The sequence below is a fragment of the Tyto alba genome, unplaced genomic scaffold (assembly GCF_018691265.1).
Source record: "Tyto alba isolate M040663 unplaced genomic scaffold, T.alba_DEE_v4.0 Super-Scaffold_46, whole genome shotgun sequence".
In the NCBI taxonomy this organism is placed as follows: Eukaryota; Metazoa; Chordata; class Aves; order Strigiformes; family Tytonidae; genus Tyto; species Tyto alba.
This window is the reverse complement of record NW_024881322.1, coordinates 15,447,551-15,467,940: the sequence shown is the minus strand read 5'-3', so window position 1 is coordinate 15,467,940 and position 20,390 is coordinate 15,447,551. Positions and strand designations below refer to the sequence as shown.

The 20,390-nt window shown below is 42.6% G+C and overlaps 1 protein-coding gene across 5 annotated transcripts in view; it reads right to left on the bottom strand.

Annotated features, from left to right (window-relative positions):
* Positions 1-20,390, bottom strand: part of HECW1 (HECT, C2 and WW domain containing E3 ubiquitin protein ligase 1) — a 267,781-nt gene that overhangs the window by 19,185 nt on the left and 228,206 nt on the right. For all 5 annotated transcript variants that reach the window (XR_006166814.1, XM_042806277.1, XM_042806276.1 and 2 more), the window contains 3 exons: positions 19,905-20,057; positions 2,606-2,704; positions 1,061-1,190 (listed from right to left, as the gene is read on the bottom strand). Coding sequence is in view for 4 of the 5 variants with exons in the window: in XM_042806277.1 (XP_042662211.1) it covers positions 1,061-1,190; positions 2,606-2,704; positions 19,905-20,057 (382 nt within the window). In the remaining variant the exon portion in view is untranslated. The remainder of the gene's footprint in view (positions 1-1,060; positions 1,191-2,605; positions 2,705-19,904; positions 20,058-20,390) is intronic.

Genomic DNA, 20,390 nt, shown 5'->3' with positions numbered 1-20,390 from the left:
TCCCCTGAAGTCTTGCTTGCTTTCTCCTACTTTCAAGCTTATAGCTGAACAATCCTTTTACTCTCAAGGCCAGAAGTCCTCCCCTCAGAAACTAGTCTGACCCTCCCCTAGCTCACAGAGCTACCCTAGCTCTGTGCAAACTCCTCCTGTCAACTTTATTTTCAAGGGCTAAGAGCCGCTCTCTGCATATTCCACCCGATCTCTGCTCCCACTGACACTGCGCATCTGCTCCTTACACAAGTTAACTTCCACCCCTTGAGCTTCTGCAGTACTTGGTGAGCTTGGGCCTTCAGCCTCTCTCGTTTTCAGTATCTCCTCAGAGGGCCTTAATCTTGGTCTGAATACTGCTTTGGGTCCCTTCAAGGCTTTCCAGAGTTACAATCTAGCATGGGTTACAACAGCAAAGAGCACCAGCGCCTCGGTGTGAGCCAAAGAATCCCACAGGAGACAGTTGTTCTGGTTGCCAGTCTGCACTTAAGCCAGGGTTGCACCCTGTTTGAGGCTATAGTTATCCAGATCAGTGAGGTTAAAGAGAATTGTCTGCCTAAGGGAGAGCTGAGTGGTAGAAAGCATAATAAATGGATGTAGATACAAATTTGTTAAGTAGGTGCAAGGTAAGTAGGAGACACAGAATCTAACAGGGAGATACCAGACAGAACAATGGTGAGAGTTGCCAAGCCTTACACCACCTGCCAAATGTTTTTCTTCCCTCCTAACCCCCCCATCCTTTCAGTCACATCAGCTTTAAGTTCCATGGCTTGCATTCACCGGACGCCACATCTGTGTGAACCATGCCCTGGAGAGAAGCGCTGCACTCCACAGAATTCCTCACGCTCATCGGCGTGTGGCTCAATAGGCCTGTAGGGGGGCTGGTATTTTATATTATACACCCTAAGAATAAACATCTGCAATGAAACAGGTGGCTTGAAAGAAGCAGAAGGTAGGAGAAGAAAATGTTATTGAAAGGCTAAAGGATCTGTTCTGACAGAAAGATGTTCATCATGCTCAACTCTGTCAGCTTCAGATTTGCCTTTCAGATGTTTTGCATAGCTGTGCTCACCTGTCCAAACACCTCCTCGTTCACCGTGAAGGTGAGATCCAGGATATCTGTGATGTTATTATCCTTCATCCACTGCAAACTCTGATGGAACTCTTCATCCAGGTACTCCAAGTCACTTAAATCACATGGCCTGATTGCGAGGCAAGAAAAAAAGATGTTGCTGAATAGGTGACCCCAAGACTATTGGCAGGACGACTTACTACTAAGAACATGAACAAATTTATGCGGAAGATCCAACATGAAGCTGGTGTTCATTTGGTTTTGTTACCATCAAAACTGGCTACACAGACCCTCTTAAAGCAGTTCTGCAACTGTCTGCTTTGCACGGCTGGGCTCGAGGCCAGCTCTGCTGGCTGCCTGCACTATTTGCTGTCAGGAGGCACCCCTGAGGCTTGATTTTATGTGAATCTTCAGAATGCCCCGCACTTCAGAGCACATGCTTACCTTCAGTCCGGATGGGCCCCATCATGTTGTGCCTGGCTGCTTCCATGTACCTAGCACCCTTGAGGTGAGCACACAAGGCTGACACAAGGCAGACCAGGCAGCTGAAATTTCTGCTAATAAGGAGCCGGCCTTGTTTGCTGAAAAGGCAGGTGGATGGTACGAGCAGTCTGGTTTCAAATCCCCAGAAGGGGCAATAAGGACGCAGGGAGCACTCCAGGTTTCCAGGCTGTTTCCAGACTAGCTCAGATACGATATAGATATGAGTGTTTGGACCCCAGCAATACTCATTGTTTAAAAAAAATTAATTAAATACATGTTAAAGGACTGTTAAGACAAATATCTTTGCTGCTTTGGAATCATCTTAATTGATAAACTACATCAGCTAAGATTTACTCTGCTCTTGGTCATTTAATTGCAGTCTTGACTCTACTATTTAATGGCTTTTCTTATTCCTGCAAATTTTATGTACCTTGTCTTACTGTGGCCTATTGATTAAATAGGGACAGATTGTCAATTAAAGTTAACCTTATCAACTTGACGATGAAAATAATACATTACTGGCAGCTTCTGCTTACTAGTATGAAAGACAGTAGAAGACCAATAAGAAACTTTCACTGTTTATATCTACATTAGCATTCCTAATTAGCCTGAGTTGTGTTTTAGAATGAAAACCCACTCCACCAGTGAGGCATGAGAAAGGATGTATTTTTCTTAATATGACCTCCTTTCTTTTTTTGTTGTTTTGTTTTGTTCCATTTCATCAAAGATACTTTCCAGTTTTCCACGTGGTTAAAGTCTGATAACTTTTTATCATTAGTAAACTCTAGAATTATGGGTCAGTACTTTCAAACATGTGTTTCTAAATGTCATACTTCCTATGCATTTTTACCAACATAGTATTTATGAAAGTCAAGTTTTTGGAGAAGGTAAAGAAAAATTTAAAAGCATTTGTTTTCTATCACAGACTAACCAACCAACAGTGGAAAGCACTTGAAGGCTGGAGCGCTCGAAGCAGCTCCATGAAGGTCTGTGACTCTGCAGGACTCCGGGTGGGATCACGGTTTCTGGATGGTTTCTGCATGGTTTCATGCTTATACTTACAGCCTTAGTAGTGCTTTGTAGAACGGCCTTGTGAAGAAAGCATCAAGAAGGTACTGATGAATGAGAGCAAGGCCAAGAATACGACCGCTGAACCTGAACCTGGGATGTAAAAATGCAGAGTAAATGAAGAGTAACTCAAAGCTTTCAGCACAGAAACTTACACAGGTAGCAACTGTTATTTCTTTCTGACTTAAGTTTCTTACGTTTTTTTCTCTTAGTTCTTTTTCTCCAAGCAGATACCTAACACCACCCCTTGCACCTCTGATCAATAATGGATCTCCTCTTGACCCACCTCCTAGAGTACCCATACGTGCAGCTGGCATGTTACATGCTCCCCCGTGCCAAGCCAACAAACGCTCTGAAGACTCACCTTCTGTGATCTTCAGCAGAATGTTCTGATACAGGCTGATTCCATCAAACACAACAGTTAGCCAGTGAAATACCGTAACGCTCCACCTCAGTAGAAAACATACTATCAAAACAGCTGCCAAGGGTATGTGGTGAATCAGTATATCCAGTTTCTTACTGGTTACAACCCTTTCCAAGGTGGAGCTTTAAAGTACTTTAAAAGGGTAGCGAGTTGACTTTATAGAGGAAAACTGAAGTTCGGGTAAGTTAACCGTTGTGACCAAGGACACATGTTAAAATCAGTGTCTGAAGCTCAGGCAAGCTGTCCCCAGATCACTTTCTTAATGGTGATGCTCAGCTGTCTGCAGTATTTACATGCCCTTGTGTTTGTTTCTGTTTTCCAAGAACAACAACCCCTTGTCCGGTCCCAAGTATACTGAAATAGTGCCCTGCCTACAGTCTGTGACTTGTGATGATAAGCTGTTAAAGTTTTCTTTCTGTGATTTCCTCTGTGACTTATTAGCTACTCCTCCATTAAATCTGGTTTCAGTAATCAGTAATCTCAGACAGAAAAATACAGACCTGGTGTGAGTCCAGGTGATTTTGTTTTTTGTAAAAACAACTCCCAACACCCATCCAAAACTTGCTTATTTGTAAAAAGGGAAAAGAAAAAAATCCAACATCCCAAATACGAGCACTCCAAGCCTGAGCTAACTGACATCATAGTAAAGTTTTATTGCACAAAAGATGAGAAACAGATCAAAAAGCCAAGAAACCATTCCTTCCACTACAGCAACCAGTGCAAAGACCCCTCCTGCATATGAATGAAACATGAGTCTCATTGTAATAAAAGCGATGCAGAATATCTGTTCGGTCAAGTTTATGCTCGTGGGACAGAACAACAAGTGCTTAGTATGTCAACTGGGGCAGAAAATAGCATGCTGTGGGCCCAATTAGCATTTACATCACCACAGGAGCTGCCCCTGGGTCCCCTGCATCCAAGAAAGGTGCTTATGATATGCAGCTGATGGCTAACAGAAGCGTGATTATATTACCCCCTTACAGCTGTTTCCACAGCAGCAACAAAAGGCAGCTGTTGGGTCTAGTTAGGACCTGCTTCGCTTCACTGGTGCTCCGGTGCAATGTTTCCAGCAAAAGGCAATGAAAAGGGCGGGAGCTGACACAATGAAAGCACAGTGGAAGCCAGACAGCTCAAATCCCAGAAACGTGGAGCCTGTAATCCATCAGTTTTATAGCACCTTCAGGATCTATAATCAAGTCTGTTTGTCCTAAATAATGCATGTCGGCTTTTTTTGGTTTTGTTCTTCACCACCCTCATCCACCCCTATACATTCTGAAAGAGAACACTGAATGAAAATACTATGGCCATTGGGTGTTCCTCACCCCGATGCTCCCCCTGTGGCTACTCATCTGCACAGGGCTGGAGCCATTTGGAATAAAATAAACCTGAAAGTAAATTGTCAAGGAAAGTCTCACGGATTTGGGAATGCTGTCGCTGCTAAGACATTGCTTGGAAGTGTGAACAGCACTGGCTTTCTCCGTGCTGCTTGGATCATTTCTCTACTCTACAGGGCTTTGAGGGCACTCGTGCAAAGCTGATGTGAAAGGGCAGTGCACCTAGAGCGAGGTGTTTACAACCATGGGCACACGTTGTGGTAGCCGTTAATGGTGAGCTTAATTTGAATCAGTGCCTTCTGGCAGAGCCGTATCAAAAACCACCAGAAGGCCACAGGCAGCATTTCTGTGTGAAAGGACCGAGTCCAGTGGGCCAGCCTGAGCAAACGTGGGCAGAGCAGCCCTCTGGTTGTGTGCTCCAGCAGCCTGGCCTTGCCCTTGCAGCCCTCTGGGACACAGCAGGGCTTGCTCAAGCTGGGGGCACAAACTGTGGTTCCACGGTCCCAGCCCTTGCAATGGTACTGTGTAGGAAAACAAGTCCAGTACTAACCGGTCTGCATAAAGGAGATTAAATAATTAAGATGACACTGCCACTCCTGGTGCCCGTCACCATTTACAATGGATAAAAAGACTATGTTGCAGACTGTATTTCTTGGCAGCTCCATATCACCCCAAGAGACACAGAGCTTTGTGGCCAAGGCGTATGAATTTTCCAGACCACAAACCCTTCCTCCCTCGCACACAGCTTTGCCATCTCTGCAGAGACTGACTATACCTGACTCTGAGCTGAAGAGTGCTCTAAGAGAAGGCCCTCTGGCCCCCTGTCCATTCTGGACAGGGCCTGGGACCGCAGGCGACATTTCTGGGGGCCAGCAGCACCCTGAGAAACACAAAGCATGGTAAATCAAGATACCTATCAAACGGGAGGCGTTTGCTAGTGTCCTCGGAGGAGGACTATATAGTCTGTCCACATGTGTGTCCATTCAGCCCATCGTGCCGCTGCCACGATCAGCCGAGCGTAACAGTCCCCCTTAAAATATATCAAAACCTACCAAAAAAGCAACAAGGAGCAAATTGCCCACCTTACAAAAGCCCATTCAACCAACCCCAGAGTTTTGTGTTGTGTCCTGAAGGAGTTAGAGCATGGGTGAGATTCAGAGGTGGGTGAGACAGTCCCTTCAGAAAAAACAAGGTTTTCTGAGAGAATAAGCAGCACAAAGGTAAATCCTGGCTGGAGGGCACATACCAGGTTCAAACCTGACTTACATTTATCTTTCCAAGGAAGTGTAAAATGCTTGTTTGATTTCTTCCTAGCACGAAAGACAGCTTGGGAGAGGTGGGGGATGCAAGGTGCCGCTCTGGCCTTTTCTTTCAACGCCCTTCCCTTTCAGAGACAATGATTGAGCCTGGGCAAGGCGCTGGGGCAGAGAGGGGAAACGCGGGAGGGAGTTAATGAACAGGAAACGGTGGAACCAGAGACAGAATTAACGAGCAGGAGAGCTGCTCTGGTTTGCCTGCCTATTGGCACCGTGCAACCACTCAAAAAGGACATTGTGTGCACCTGCTTTCTGGCTTTTAACAACACCACTCTTTGAGCCATTTGCAGAAGTTTCTGCGTTACCCAGCTCGCTCCCTTTCCTTTTGGAGGCTGCAGGTGCCCCTGAAGCAGCCTGTTTTCACAACAGCCTGTTGCAAAAGAACAGGCTCGTTCTCCTCAGTGGGACTCTCTGCATTTACTGCATGTCTGGGTACACAGGGAGAGACAAATCCATGTGCTGCAGCAGCGACTAAGCAATAAATTTTCCTCCAATTGCAGGTGAGTCACAGGAAATTTAATTTACTCTGGTCCTTATCATATAGCAGCAGAGTAAGGCAGGACCCATAATGACCCTTTATTACAGGGCTCTCTCTTAACTGGTTGAATGAACGCAGCTTGACTTTATACGACAGTCGTTCATTGGATTCAGATGGAGAATGATGCACCTCAACAGAATTGTAATCTATGTGTACAGGGAAAGAATAGTTTTTATCATTCTATAGGGGATGCTTTGATAACCATGCCTTGGGGGCTCAACTGACTGTGGTATGAGAAACTTTAAATCCTAAATAGAGGAAGCACCTGGTGGGATTAAAAAGACTGAAAATCTTGCAAACCTTATCTCACTCAAACACATCAGCTGGGTTTAAGTGTGCCCTTCTTGATGCAGTAGCTTGTGAAAAAATATTCAAAGAAAGGCTCAAGAGAGATGAATATAATATGGTTCATATCAAATCTGAAAATGTCATTTTCTTTTCAGGAGACTACTGAAAACTTGCTTTCATCTGTAAGACAGATTTCCATATTCTGTTGCAACAGTTTTAAAGCTTCTGATTGTTTAATCGTGCAGATGAACTTATGGCCACCTGAAAGACAAGCTGAACAAGTGAGGCTGCACTGCGGTACAGGATTTCTGCCCTTGGCAGCTCTTAGAAGGGAGAACGATATTTGGCAGGTGGATGCAGCTGGAGAACTTATTAGTCCTTCCACAGTGGGAGAGACTGGACCTAATCTCGACCATTATTAGATACCAGAGGATCTAAAAAGGAGAAAGTATTTAGAAGGGGCCAGTCATGGGAAAGGCTTCACTCTGAACATGCGTCTTATTAGACAACGGAGAATTCAGTCAGGAAACCCAAATCTGTAGGAAAGCAGGCATCGTGGGTTCCTGAGGCTGAGGGACAGCTTGTTTTACAGGACAGTTAAAACCTCCATTGTTACGAAGACACTTGTGAACAACCTGAATGCCAGAAACTACTGATTAAAGTACCTAAAAATCCATACTTATAGTGTACAGTACTGTGAGTTGCAATCTTGTGATCTGGGGGGAAATGGATGGTGACACCCTGAGGAAAACGTAGTGATTCGTGATTTCTGAATTTTGGTAGAATCACTAGTGCTTTTTAAACGAAGAACTTTATGAAATGCAAGGAAGTTCTAAGAACGTGTATTTTGCAAAAAAGCTGACGGGATGGTTACAGCAACTCTGCCCGGCCTCATACACTATGAATTTTACACAAAACTGGCAGCGTGTCAGGCATATGCACCAGAGAAGTGTCTATATGCTAGCAGCACCTATCCCTGTGTTGGCTCAAGGCAGGACATGACCAACGTGTCCTGTAATGAGCTACATCTACCGAGCAATAACCTAGCAGTAGACCAGATTGTCTCTACAAAACCTTGGCAGTGGATCAAATCCACACCTCTATGAGCCTTCATTAACAAATGCCTTTCTTTAGTTTGGTGTGCATATTTAACCCCTACTCACATAAATGACAGAACATTTGAACGAACTAATGTGATGACACGAAGCAATCTATTGTCAGAAAGGTTAGCCATGTAGGCTGGGATAGTTAACGCTGTTCTGTTTATCCAACTTGCATCTGCAAACTTTGCAGACCGCCTCTTTGCCACCGTGTCATTTGGTGTTGTGGCAAATTTGCTCTGCGTATCTGCAGGCTCAGAGGTTGATGCTGTGGCATTCCACCACAATGCCTCTTCAGTTCAGGAATCTGATGAGCTCATCTGTCATTAATATGAAAGGAATGGCTCTTACACGGGCCAGGAGACAAAAGTCCACAAAGCATCACCACATTAAAGGGGATAGGTAAAATAATTCCTGAATCAGTCCTGGAGGAGAATTCCAATGCAAGGAGTAATAAGGTTATTGCTGGCTCATTTTCTTTTCTTATATCCATCTCTAATATGAAGAAATCTCAGAGAAATAAAGATACAGTGTTGGGTCACCTATACGTGGCATCTTCCAGGGTTGCACCGAAGACTCATCCTACCTCTTCTGATCTGGCATCCCACCTGAGAATTTACTCTGGATCCCCACGCACTTCTGAAGGAATGGTAATGACCCACCCAACCAAGTTTTGTTGTTTTCTTTTTAACCTCCTTCGAGTTTTGTTCTAAATAAATGCTTCCAATCTCATATAGGGTCAAAATTCATTCCAGGGTTTCAGGCAGTTACGGAGTTTTTAAGGGGAACCTCCATACCTCCTCACTATGAAACCACAGAAAATTCTGTCAGGTAAGCTTCATTTTAAGTCCACTTTCCAAATTAAAACTGAAAGGAAACATTTAGGAGAGCTGACATGGAGCAACTGTGCAGATTTCCAGCCTGGAAACGGAAGGATGTTAAATAGTTATAGTCTACAGGGATTTATCCCTGCAGCCCTGCAAGTGCTACTGGGACTTAATAGAGGATACATTCTACCTGGAGCCAAGGCATTTTATTCAGGCATCAAAAGATGAAGAAGCATATTCCATGAGTCCCTCTTTGATAATACTCTGTCTGCTTAGTATTCCTATAAAACTTAGGAGTTTTAATTATATTTTAAAGGAATTTTGTAACACTCGTTTAAGAAAGCACTAGCCTTTCTTAAGTAGCCGCAATTGTAAAGTATATGGAAGGTGAACATTCCCACAGGCCTGCTTGCAGATTGTCATAAAATACAAAGAGAGTGTTCAAAAAGGTGTAAAATATATGTGTATCACCCAAGAAGAAAAAAAAAGGAAAAAAAAGAAAAAAACAAGGAAAAAACCCCCTGAAACAGATGAAAACTGATTTTCAGAGAGAAAAGCAACCAGGTACAAATAAACTTCCATTAGGCTTCAAATCCTGAAGTGGTAATTCTCTTCTGCTGAAGATCTACAGGAGTAAGCCTTCTCTTGCCAGCCTTCCTTTAGATATTTTTACTCTCGCTGGGCACCTGTGTTTCATATGATGAACATGTTTATGTGAGACAACCTCTCAGTTTATTGTCACATTGTGCATAAATTTTCTGTTGCAAAAGGCCAGTGCAATACTGACACTCCATTAAGTGCTTGCCCTACTTTTATTTTCTGGATCTATCTGCAAATGGAACACAACATTTCTGTTTCTCAGTACTAAAGAGTAACCACATGAAAAAGAGCTATTGCTAACACATGATGGAAATGTGAACTATCCACGTCCTTCTAAATCTCTGGAGCTCATGTACCCTGAATTAGCAACTAAACCTCAAACCATTCCTGGAGCTTAATTTACCAGTAACTGAAAAACAATGAGATAATGCAAACCTTATTGCTTCTTTATTTAACCTAATCAAATCCGTCAAGTCTTTTCCTTGTCTCTAACCTAGCCATGGTGCATGTTCACTCAAAATGTCTTTTCATCTTCCTTATATCTTGGCTATACCCACCACAAAAGAACCATCAGGAAAGGTTAAAAGACTAATTGTATCACAGAGAAAAAAGCATGATTTTATCAGGCTGTTCTGCTTTACTCAGAAAAATGAGGGGCAAAGACAATGTAGAAAAAGGGAAATTCACAGTATCCCCCTCAGGTTTCTCTTCAACACAGTCTATCAAACAGCTACTCTCAGGAGGACTCCTTAGTTTAAGCACACAGTGGCTCCAGGTAAATGCTCACACAGACAATTACAGCTGCATTTGCACAGCACTGCATCCGAGTTAATGAGCCCCAGGCCGACGTAGCTGCATCGGCTCCTTGCACCTCAGCTGAACTCTGTCAGAAGTTATTACTGCAGCTACAGACCTGAGCAAACCCAGCCCCGGGACTCCCGCGGTGTGGAGCCATCGCAGGCACGCCGGCCTCGGCGTGCGGGTCGTCGGAGCGCCCGACACTCCAGGCACAGGAAACGGAGAACTGATTTCCAGTTCTGTCTCTAAGCTAGTAAGGAGATGAATAAAGTAGACGGTCTCTCTATAACACGAAATCTGTCCTGTGTGTCATTTTACCAACAACAAAGAAGGTCCCATGAACCTAGTGTTTCGGAGGAGGAGAGGCGGAGCGTGGCGGAGGAGTGCTGGAGTGGCCGTCTCTAGTTGCAGAGCTGCCAACCTCATGGACCAAAACGTACAATCACCCTCCTCTGGGAGAACCCCTGGCAAAATACGGCAGCACAAACACGACCTACCGCCGTCGGAAACTGGGCTGCTTGAAGGGTTTAGCTCCTCTTGCTGGTACAATGGATAAAACACACTGGCCTGTAAGACTGCTGGCAAACTCTCCTCCAGAGAGTAACTACAGAGGAGATGTAGACTGAGGTGAGAACTATTGGCTAGAAAGACTACAAACCTCTGCATTTTGTGATTCCCAGATCCTAGACTGTATTTTTGATTGGCAGATCTCAAAGCAGCTTACAAAGATCAGTGCCAATATTTCATCTGACAAATGAGAAAACTTAAGTACAAAAGTAAAATGACTTACCTGATGATATCCAGAAAACAAGCGGTAGAGACATCAATGGAATCACAGTCCTCTGAGCCCCAGCTCCATTTTAGTTGTTTAGTCTATTTGACATTTTTTACTATCTTGCCTTCTATAAAACGATATGTAATTTTGCAAATTGGCTCTAGTTTATGATCAGCTCCTTACGGATCAACTCAGTCCGATGCATATGGGTTGTTTTTTTAAGCCAGCAAAGCAGCATTTTTACCAAGAGATTTTGATTTCTCAGTTAAACCTTTTGGAAAAGCTGGAGGGCATGGCATGGTAAATCTATGAATTGGTGAAGATTTATACGTCGCACGATTTATGTTTGCTTTCCATAGCTTTGCCATGTGTTGAAACAAACTGGTCAAGCTACAGGGGAAAACCCATAGATTTAATCATCTGCCAGACAAGAGGTCCATAAAAGCACAAGCCAAATGACTGCACATTTTCCTTCAGTGGCTAACTACGAATGCTGAAGCCACAATAAGTGACTTATTCTCAGTCAAAGGAGGCATATCCTTTCCAGCCTGCCTGGGGTACTTAAGCACGAGAGAGACTGCTCATCATAAGCTCACTGGTAAGCACCCAGGAATGTTTACCCCGTATAATGAAGCCTGGACGTTTGCATTGCTGTTCTGAAGTCAAAGAAAAGTTTTGACTTTTCCTTTTTGAATCTTTCCAATACAATTAAATAATTCCCATTTCTAGTCCATCTTTTCCAGAATTCAAGTCATAAGTCACAATATAAAAAGCCCCCTTTAATCAGACATAAAATACTGAATTTGTGACTCTGTATTCCTGTTATTAAACACATATTTTTCCATAGAGGGCGGACAGGTCAGGATTTTTCTCATCCTCCATAATTTTATTGAGATTTTGAAAAATATTCCTGTCCCAAGCTGGGGCAAACTGACAAACTTGACGTTGCCTTTCTCCCTTTAAATACATTCAGATCAGATGCATTTGAATCTTTAATCTTCCCTTTTTTAGTATTTTAACATAACACTAAGGTAGCATACTGAAATGAAGAATAATTTTTAATGGACAAATGAAACATTCTACTTTCAAAATCTCCCAGGGAGACACCTACCCAAAGAGATCTTTTTCTACTTTTCTACTTTCTACTCAAAAATACCCAAATGAATTTGCGTGATTTACCGAAAACAATTCTGCTCTGCAGGCAGTCTTTCTTTTGGTGTATGAATTGTGTTTACTAATAAAAAATGTTAGCTTGGGAATTTCTGCACCTGCTCTAATTGGCTTTTCTTTACCTTACCAAAGTCTGGATAAAATGTACTGAGAAATAAGGAGGGGCAAAGATGATGGAGCAATACTTCATAGTGACAGCTCAGCCTTGCCATTCCAGTGTGGCTGGAACACGAGATATGAGGACATTCATCACTCCCTGGGAGTTTTTTGCCACTACAAATAACCACACAATCACTGCCCACCCTGATGCTTCCCCGCAGGCCCACATGCTCAGAGACAGTGTGGATTTTACCCTTTTCTCCTCTACCACATGCAAGGTGGAGACACTATAGAGATTTTCATGTGAAGCCTCCCATCTCCAGGCAAATTTAATCCAGTGTTGCAAAAGACTAAATGGCCTTAAGCAAGGGAAAAAACCATAAAGATGACTTTTGTGAAAACACAACAAAACAGAACACCCGCCTTTCCCTCAAACCGAACTCTAATTATGGAAGCAGTGCTAGGCTCTATGAGATTCAGAGAAGGGAAAAGGAGGAGAGACTGTGAGCGGCATCTCTTTTTTCAACCCGTGTGACATTGACATTCAGATCCTCAAAAGAACTTGAAAAAAATCCTCCAGTAAGTGACAGAAAGTCAAGAATAAGGTAAATATAAAGCAGAACCTTTTTTTTTTTTTTAAATACGGGTTTTTTTAAAGCTCCGTTAGGGACAGTGTTTTTTTTTTTTTTTTTCCTGTAGTTTGGTTTGCCTTTAATCTTCCAATTCCTCCTGACCCTTAATAAACAATTAACCAGCTGTTGAGGCAGGCTCTATGTGATATAGTGATACATCAAACTTAACAGGAAAATCAAAGTTTACCTAAGTACAGAAGTCATCAAGAGAGAACACAGAAGGCACTTCAGTAACATACCCTTTTCACATAGTGAAAAGTCTTATAGTCTTATAAAATTCTTTCAGCTGCATATTTATTTTAACATCATTCTTGTCCAGAAGATTTACAATAGTGCTTGAAAATTTCTCATGGAAACAGAATTTTTTAAAAATAAGATATTGCTAGTAATTACAATTTATAGTGCAATGTAACATTAAATGCTTTGGTTTTCTATGATGCCTTTCATGTGAGAATTTCAAAGCAGTTCAGAGCATCAGTATACATCAAATGGATTTCAACTTGATTACATGCTAGGAAGTCTCTTCAGATGGAAGCTGAGGCAGAGAGCTAATTAAGTAATCTAAAAAACAACTGGATGTTGCTGGATGCCCCTCTCTGGGGTGCTGTATCTGATCTGATTTTTAAGAGGATGATTTTTCAGTGTTTATCATGAACAGGCCCCTCCAAGATGGTTGCAAAATTGGTCTTCTAAATTCATTCCTCCCCCAAACGTAGACCCCCACAACTGGCCCATTTGAGTCCCAAAACCAAACTCAGTATTTCTGACTCCCTTAATAAAACAGGTATTGAGCCATATGTAGGTTGCCTGTCACAACAGTTGAAAAATTAGAGAGATAAATGAGTAATTCAGGCCACATATTCCCCAGAGCTACTTTCAGTCAGTGGAGAGGAGTAATGGCTGTTTGCAGACCTCCTGCTTGGATGCTGTGACTACATTTCTCCACTGTTTCTATAAAGAGCCACGGAATGTGCCTAAATCCATCCTATGAGCTGGTCACCATCTGAATACAACCCATTAGGTCATGAGGCAATTTGTCACTTTCTTTAAAAACAGTTTAATTGAAATAAGACATTCTCTGTATAGCAGGACTAGTAGAGCTTTGTTTCCTATAGATCTGTCTCTGATGGCCCCACATTACTGCACTGCAATAGCTCCAGTTCCTCCTACACACCTCTGCTAGCACTTCCCACACTTTGGAGCGTCTCCAGTTTCTCCTTCTGCCTTCCCGGAGCTTTCACAGCTCTCCCTCACATCCCCAAGCTGCTGAGCAAGACGACAGAGCTGGTTTGCAGCCTGTGCCTGTGAAGGACCTGTCAGCTTGTCCGTGCTAACTGGCCAGTTGAGAGGCCAAACAGAGCAGGTACCTGTTGAGCTCACCAGCCCGCCGGCACTGAGGCACTCTTCTGCATATCTAGCCTTTATCCAGCCACACGTTTCACAAAGCTTTTAGAAATTAGTATCTTTGAGACGTTTACTTCCCTGTCAAGTAGGTCTCAAACTGATTAGGAAACTGTCTGATGGATAGGTAGGGCAATTGCGCAAGGCACAACTCCTAAGGAAATTGGGTTAAGAAAACCAACCAAGCTCTCCAAGGAGAAAAGGCAGCTGAGGTTGCAACATTCTTGGTTCTTCTTGGGTTTATAAAAACAAAAAACGGGAAAAACAACACCCTGAATTCTTTGGCATGCTTGAGATGGATAGTGATGGCTATGTGGTTTCTCGTTTACATGAAATAAATAAAAAGGAAGGTCATAGTCTGGCTGGGGGTATACCCACACAGCACTGCCCAGGCAAAGGGAGCTTGCTCTACCCATGTGCCAAGCTTGCCAGAGCACGTAAAAACAATCAAGGCAGTGCCAAGCCTGAAGTAATCAGCCCTGATGGGAGGCAGCGTATATTTTCTCAGCTCAGAGTTGCAGTAACCGCGTCAGTTGGCTCGGGGCACAGGGAAAGCAAGTTCGTGTCTGCATGGAGAGTGGGTGCAACAGGCTTGCATCTGCCTGCAGAATACGATGTGGAAATACACGCAAGTTTTCTGCCTGACTTCATTCAGCAGCATGGACTGGAATACAAGGGGTATTGGAGGGCAGAAAGAAGGGTCCACTATGGGAACTGAATGAAGAAACTCCTGCCCCAAAGCAGTTCTAAATGAGCATGAAGTTAATGGAGTTCATTAGGACATTGCAGCCAGGGATCCATCGACAGCTTCTGGAGACCTGGGCCACTGCCTCTGACTACATCATCATCTTTGTGGTCGTCAGTAGGGTTCTGCACAAAAACATTTTACTCACAGGTCTTCAACTTTCTAATAAGGTTCTGCTAAATAAATGTATTAAATTTCATTTAAAGAAAAACAAACAAAACACAACAGGACTTTTCTGAGATGGATACAGAAAGCTAAGTATGATTAGCAATCTGTAAATACCTCTAAGATAACTGTGACCCTGGGGCCCGGCTCTCTGGATGCATAAATGTCACAGCAAGGTCTGCAAATGCCTAATTGTTAAAAAAAACATGCTGTCATTAATTTGCTATGAAAACACAGAAAAAGATGTTTCAAGTTAGCATCCCTCAGATCTCCAAATGAATGTCTGTGAATGATTTTATCTGTCTAGGCCATCTGGTCTCTGCAGAGACTGGGCTTCTTTTCACATTTCTGGCTGTGGTTCTACATTAACAAACATGCAATGAACTAAAAATTCAAAAGTAGGTAATGTGAAAAGGATTGCTGGGGCGAGTCAGATAAAAGACCAGGCAAGTGATCTAAGGTCAAAAAATCTGGTGCGGATGACCAGATGAGTACAATGCTGTCTCTCAAAGAAGGGTGCATTACATTATCTTACAGGATGGCTCCTGGGGGCAGGATTGCTGTGAAGGAAGACTCTGGCCCACTCAGAACACGTCAAGAAGAGAGACTGGATTTCCACCTGACAGCAGCTTGTGAACACGGTGTCTGGTGAACTGAAAAGACGACGGTGCTTTTGTTGTCACTGTCAGATTAAGTGTTCACAGCAGGGAGGGAAAGTTCATGAGAAAACACTGAGAATTGCTTTATTCTAGGAAGTAGAACTTCTTATGGGATATTACGATGACAGCCAAATCATAACAGCTGAAATGGGTAGCCACATGAACAATGAAACAGCACAGAGACAATACGCTCCAGGTTTGCCGAAAATGATAAGAAATCATCACAGAAACGAACATTCAGTTTACCATTTTGCTTAGCTAGAGCTGAGTAGGGAAATGCTATGAAAAATGACAGATAAAATAAAGACCTGAGGAAAACCACAGCATATCACAGCATGCTTAGACGAATCATTTTGTTACAATACAGAGTGAATGAGGTGCAGTGAAAAGATGCCAGTGTCTTTCTAGACCTCCTGAAAATGCACCATGAAGAAGACAAGGAGAGTAACCACTGACCCACATGAAGATCAGAGACTATGCAAACTCTGGAATTAGATATTTTGTTCCCCAAATTTAGAAACACATTTCCTCCATCTATTACGCGTCAGGATTTTTTTTCTTTCAGGGTTGATTTACCCATCCAAACCTTCCATTATTTGCTTATTTTTCATGAAAAGGAGGACTAAAATATTCAATGAAACCTTAGTCATTCAAATTGGAGACAGAAACCTTGTTCACCCCAGTGAAAGAGTATCTTTGTATAACCTCTAATATTGGGCATCCTGGACCCCAGTGCTTCAACGCTGCAGAGAACTGAAGGTCAGTCTAAATTCTTTCAAAGGACTGCTAGCTGGGAGGAAAGGGAGAAGCTAATGTGGTGAGCTATTGAGAGCCATTTATTACTACGTAAGAACTCAGCATTATGGAGCTGTACTGAAGATTACACCTCCAACTTTGCCTGAGGTTGTGACAGAAACATTCAATATTCCCCACTATTCTGTCTCCCAGCATATTGAGCCAAATTGGAGAAGGATTCTTCAGTGACTCACCCTATTTCAGTGCCCAAAACACCTGACCAAGAGCTAAGACAAGAATATTATTTCTGGGCTAAACTGTCTTATTTTCACTGAAATACTGTGTAGCAGCTGCCACCACATTTTGCCCCCTTATTTGGAGAAGGGCAAACTACCTTAAGCAGGGGTGTAAACAGTATTTTAGAAGATGTTTTCAACTATCCAGGCAAAGAGCTAGACACATTACCTAGATCAGATAGAATGGCTCATTCCTGGCATGGATTAAAAGCAGCTCTTCTGGCTATGAGCTTCAGGTACATCCTGTAGCATGAAGATAAAAATGTGTATCATCAAACTTCTTGGGTCTGGAGAGATATAACTGTGTCCTTCCAGATACAGGGGGATTTAAAATATTTTTCTTAACTTTGAAAATGTGTGATATCTTATATTTTGTGCGTTCAGCATGCACATATGTTAACTGAAGGAAAAAGTCTTATTCAATGGAAGCTTGCAGGAAAGGTGTTAAATCTCAGTTTCACCATAAATGAGAAATATTTTCCAGTCATTATGTCTCTTTCTTAACTTGGCATACATACAACTACTCTGTGCTTTGATGTGCTCATTTTGGACTCAGAATGATGTTTGTACAAAGAGCAAGGCATGAAATAAGCCATTAACAGGGGCAGAACTGTAACTTTCAGGCCAGGGGAAAAAGAGCAGTGTATTTCTCAATTCTGCCAATATGAACACAACTTCACATCTTTGTCTTTTGTTGTATTTATTGCAAACTTGCCACTGTTCACCTAAGGAAGAGAAAACGTAAAATATCTTGGAGGGAATTTTTTTGCTAGCCCTGTCTGGATAGGTCTTGCAGAATTACTATAGGGAACAAACATGTCAAGGATAGATTCCACAAGCCCCACAGCACCAAAAGGCATACAGTTCAAGAAATCTGCAAATCTAAACCAATTGTAGTTGTGTGGTTTTCATGACTGACATCAAACTTCAGGCATTGAAAAGACTATGAATATTTATTATCTGGGACCCTGGGACCCTCAAAACTGATTCATCCATCTATATTAACTGATGTCTCATAACAGATTTGGAAACAGGAATATAATTTTTAATTCTTGCATGTTAGAGGGAGGAGGCTCTGTTGGAGTCATATCAACAAGTAAATCTGAGAAACAGAAGCTTTAGCACTGACTTTGATGAGAACAAAGTTGGAGAAAGACCGAGAACTTCAGAAAACCCCAACCCTCATGAATAAATAATGACAAGCAAGTTAGTACAGCACCCTTAGAGAAGTTAGCCTGTAAAGCCTTTATGGAAGAATCATACTCCTTGAATTTTAAAAAGCTTGGTCCACATCCTATCTTAGCTGGCTGCACAGACTTCTGAATGCAGTAGTCGATGGTTACAAATGAAGAGCTGAAATCAGTCAACATAGACAGCTTAAAAACATTCAGAATGCCTAGGTAGCTACAAGCCAATTATGAAACTTATCAGGCTAATTATAAACTGCTGGTCTCAGCCAGTTATTTCCATAACAGTTTGAAGAAGTATTTCCAGGCATTTATTGGATTGCTTTTCTTTCCCTTGGGTTCTGCAATCTTGCCCTATTTATACCACTTTAGGTACAAACCTCTCCGTTCATAGCATTTTTTTCCTTCTACAGGCCAAGGGACTTAATTTCTCTCTTCTAAAAAAAGAAAACCAAAAATGCCCAAAGCCCAGAAAACATTCTGTATACAAGAAGCTTGTATGGATACATGTAGTTGGAGAAATATTATCCTAAGTATCTAAACTGCTATTGATTTCTGAGTTAAATGCTAACTGCTATAGAAAATCATATTAGGTGTCTTTCTGCTGTTCTGTATGCCCAGGATACCTTTAAAAATCTGCTTCTTCCATGCTGAAATCTCTCCATGAACAGAAGAGCAAAATGAGGGGATCAAACAAACTATATACTTTTTGCAGCAGAATTTATCACTTATGAAAACTGCTGCTGAACTTTTCACACCAACAGTATTTATAACAGGTAGGAGGCAGGGCCCATTTCAAATACTGCTGAGATAACATGGCAACACCATTTCTGGAGAAAGAGGCCTGCGTCCAGTTTGCTCACAGTGTGGGCAGAATGATCTTGGGTTTGCACTTGCCTAAATGGACCTGTGCCCTGAAACCAAAATTCCTCTTCACAAATACAGCCTCCTAAATTAGAAGCTTATCCATGCTGTCTATAAAGCTGAACAAAGGACTGACTGTATTTCTTCTTGAAAACTATGAAGCCACTGCAGTATGTCTAATGAACAGGATTGCTGTGGGAGATGGACAAGCTGTAAGAACTAAGCTGCTCTCTTTCTGCTAATGTCAGCAGAGAAACACTCTCATGCAAGATCACTGTTAGCATAATGCTCCACTGCTGGAAGTGATAATACAAAAAAACCCCCAAACAATTCAGAGACCATGCTTGTCCCAGCGACATCACTTTTTTTCTTCCACAGCAACCTTAACAGAGGTGATGGTACAACCACTTAGTTGTTCTTCATCTCCTGCCCACTGTAAGCCAAAAGCAAAGGAGGATCTGTTTGCGAGAATAGAGGGGCATGTACCATTTGCAATTTAAAAGGGGCCTGAACTGCCTTCCGTTTTAAAAAAGGATCTCCGAGAGGAGCCAGTGAGATTGGTTGGACAGAGAAAAACACCATAGGAACAAACCCATGTGGCAGTATTTCTTGGACACAATGAAATCCCACAAGGGATCAAATGACGCCCAGGGCTTGCAGCCTATGCTTCTACCGAACCACATCTGAAACTATCAAAGGGAAAACAACTCCCAAAGACAGACAGATAGAAAAAAAGAGGAGATGGCACTATGCATTCAGAATTTTTGATAAAGAAACAAGATCAGCTATTTGTCTGTTTGCACACATACTTGGTAAGGTGAAGTCCCTGCTCACTCTGCTGGCCTTGCCACACACAAGCAGGGACACACGGTCAGTGGAGAAAAGGGAAACCGCTTCCACTGGGAACTTTCTTAAGGCCTGTAGTAGGTACAGAGCAGCAACGTGGCTCTTGGAGAGCACTGTAGAGCTTCCAAGCACAGTGCTGCTTGACGTATGGGAAGACCACTCTTGCTATTCTTAGAAAGACCACGGAGAGGAGGCCTGGATTAAGCACAGGACTCTCCCTGTCCTTCTCACATTCACACAGAAGTACACAAATGTCAAGTCCCAAGCAGGACATTTTAACAGTAGTACCTCAACACAACTCCTTTTTCAGAGCCTACTGTTGTATTTAATACTCATTCCCTCTCTTCCTTCTCCCATCCTACTTCTCACTTCTTCCCAGCACAAGCAATAACACTTGTATGTAGTCTAGTCTAAACTGGCAGCTTTTGTGTTTTGCATTTCCATTTCTGTATTGATCTAAAAGGATTGTTCAATTCTGCAGAAGATGTTCTTACCATTCCAGGTGATTTTCAACAAAGGCAGACATGGGGCTGATCTGTACAGTGTAAGTGTCGTTGGCTGAATATTCAAACAGCCCGTAATAGGGATTGAAGAGCTCCTGAGACAGAAGGAAGAAGAATTCTCGGGAGGGGCCACTGTAGTCCAACCTGGAAAGGAAAAGGTAAAAAAGATAAAATGAGGCTCGTTCCCATTTGGGTGAATTTCCTGGGGTTTGCCTACACTGACCACTGTCTAACCCTGTGCAGTCAAGTGTTTCTAACGTGATGCATCTCTCTTCTCAAAACTCAATTCTGAGCCCTGAACAAGTCACAATGCTGAAACTTCATCAGCATCCAGGTTGATTTGGGAGGAATCATAACTCGGACACATTCCTTAAGCAGTTTCTTTTCCTTTATTTCAAAGGCTTAGTAAATTGGAGGTTCAAAGCTCAGCCTTGCCTCAGCTGGCTGGCTAGCAGAGGTCTAGCCTTTTAGTGAGTT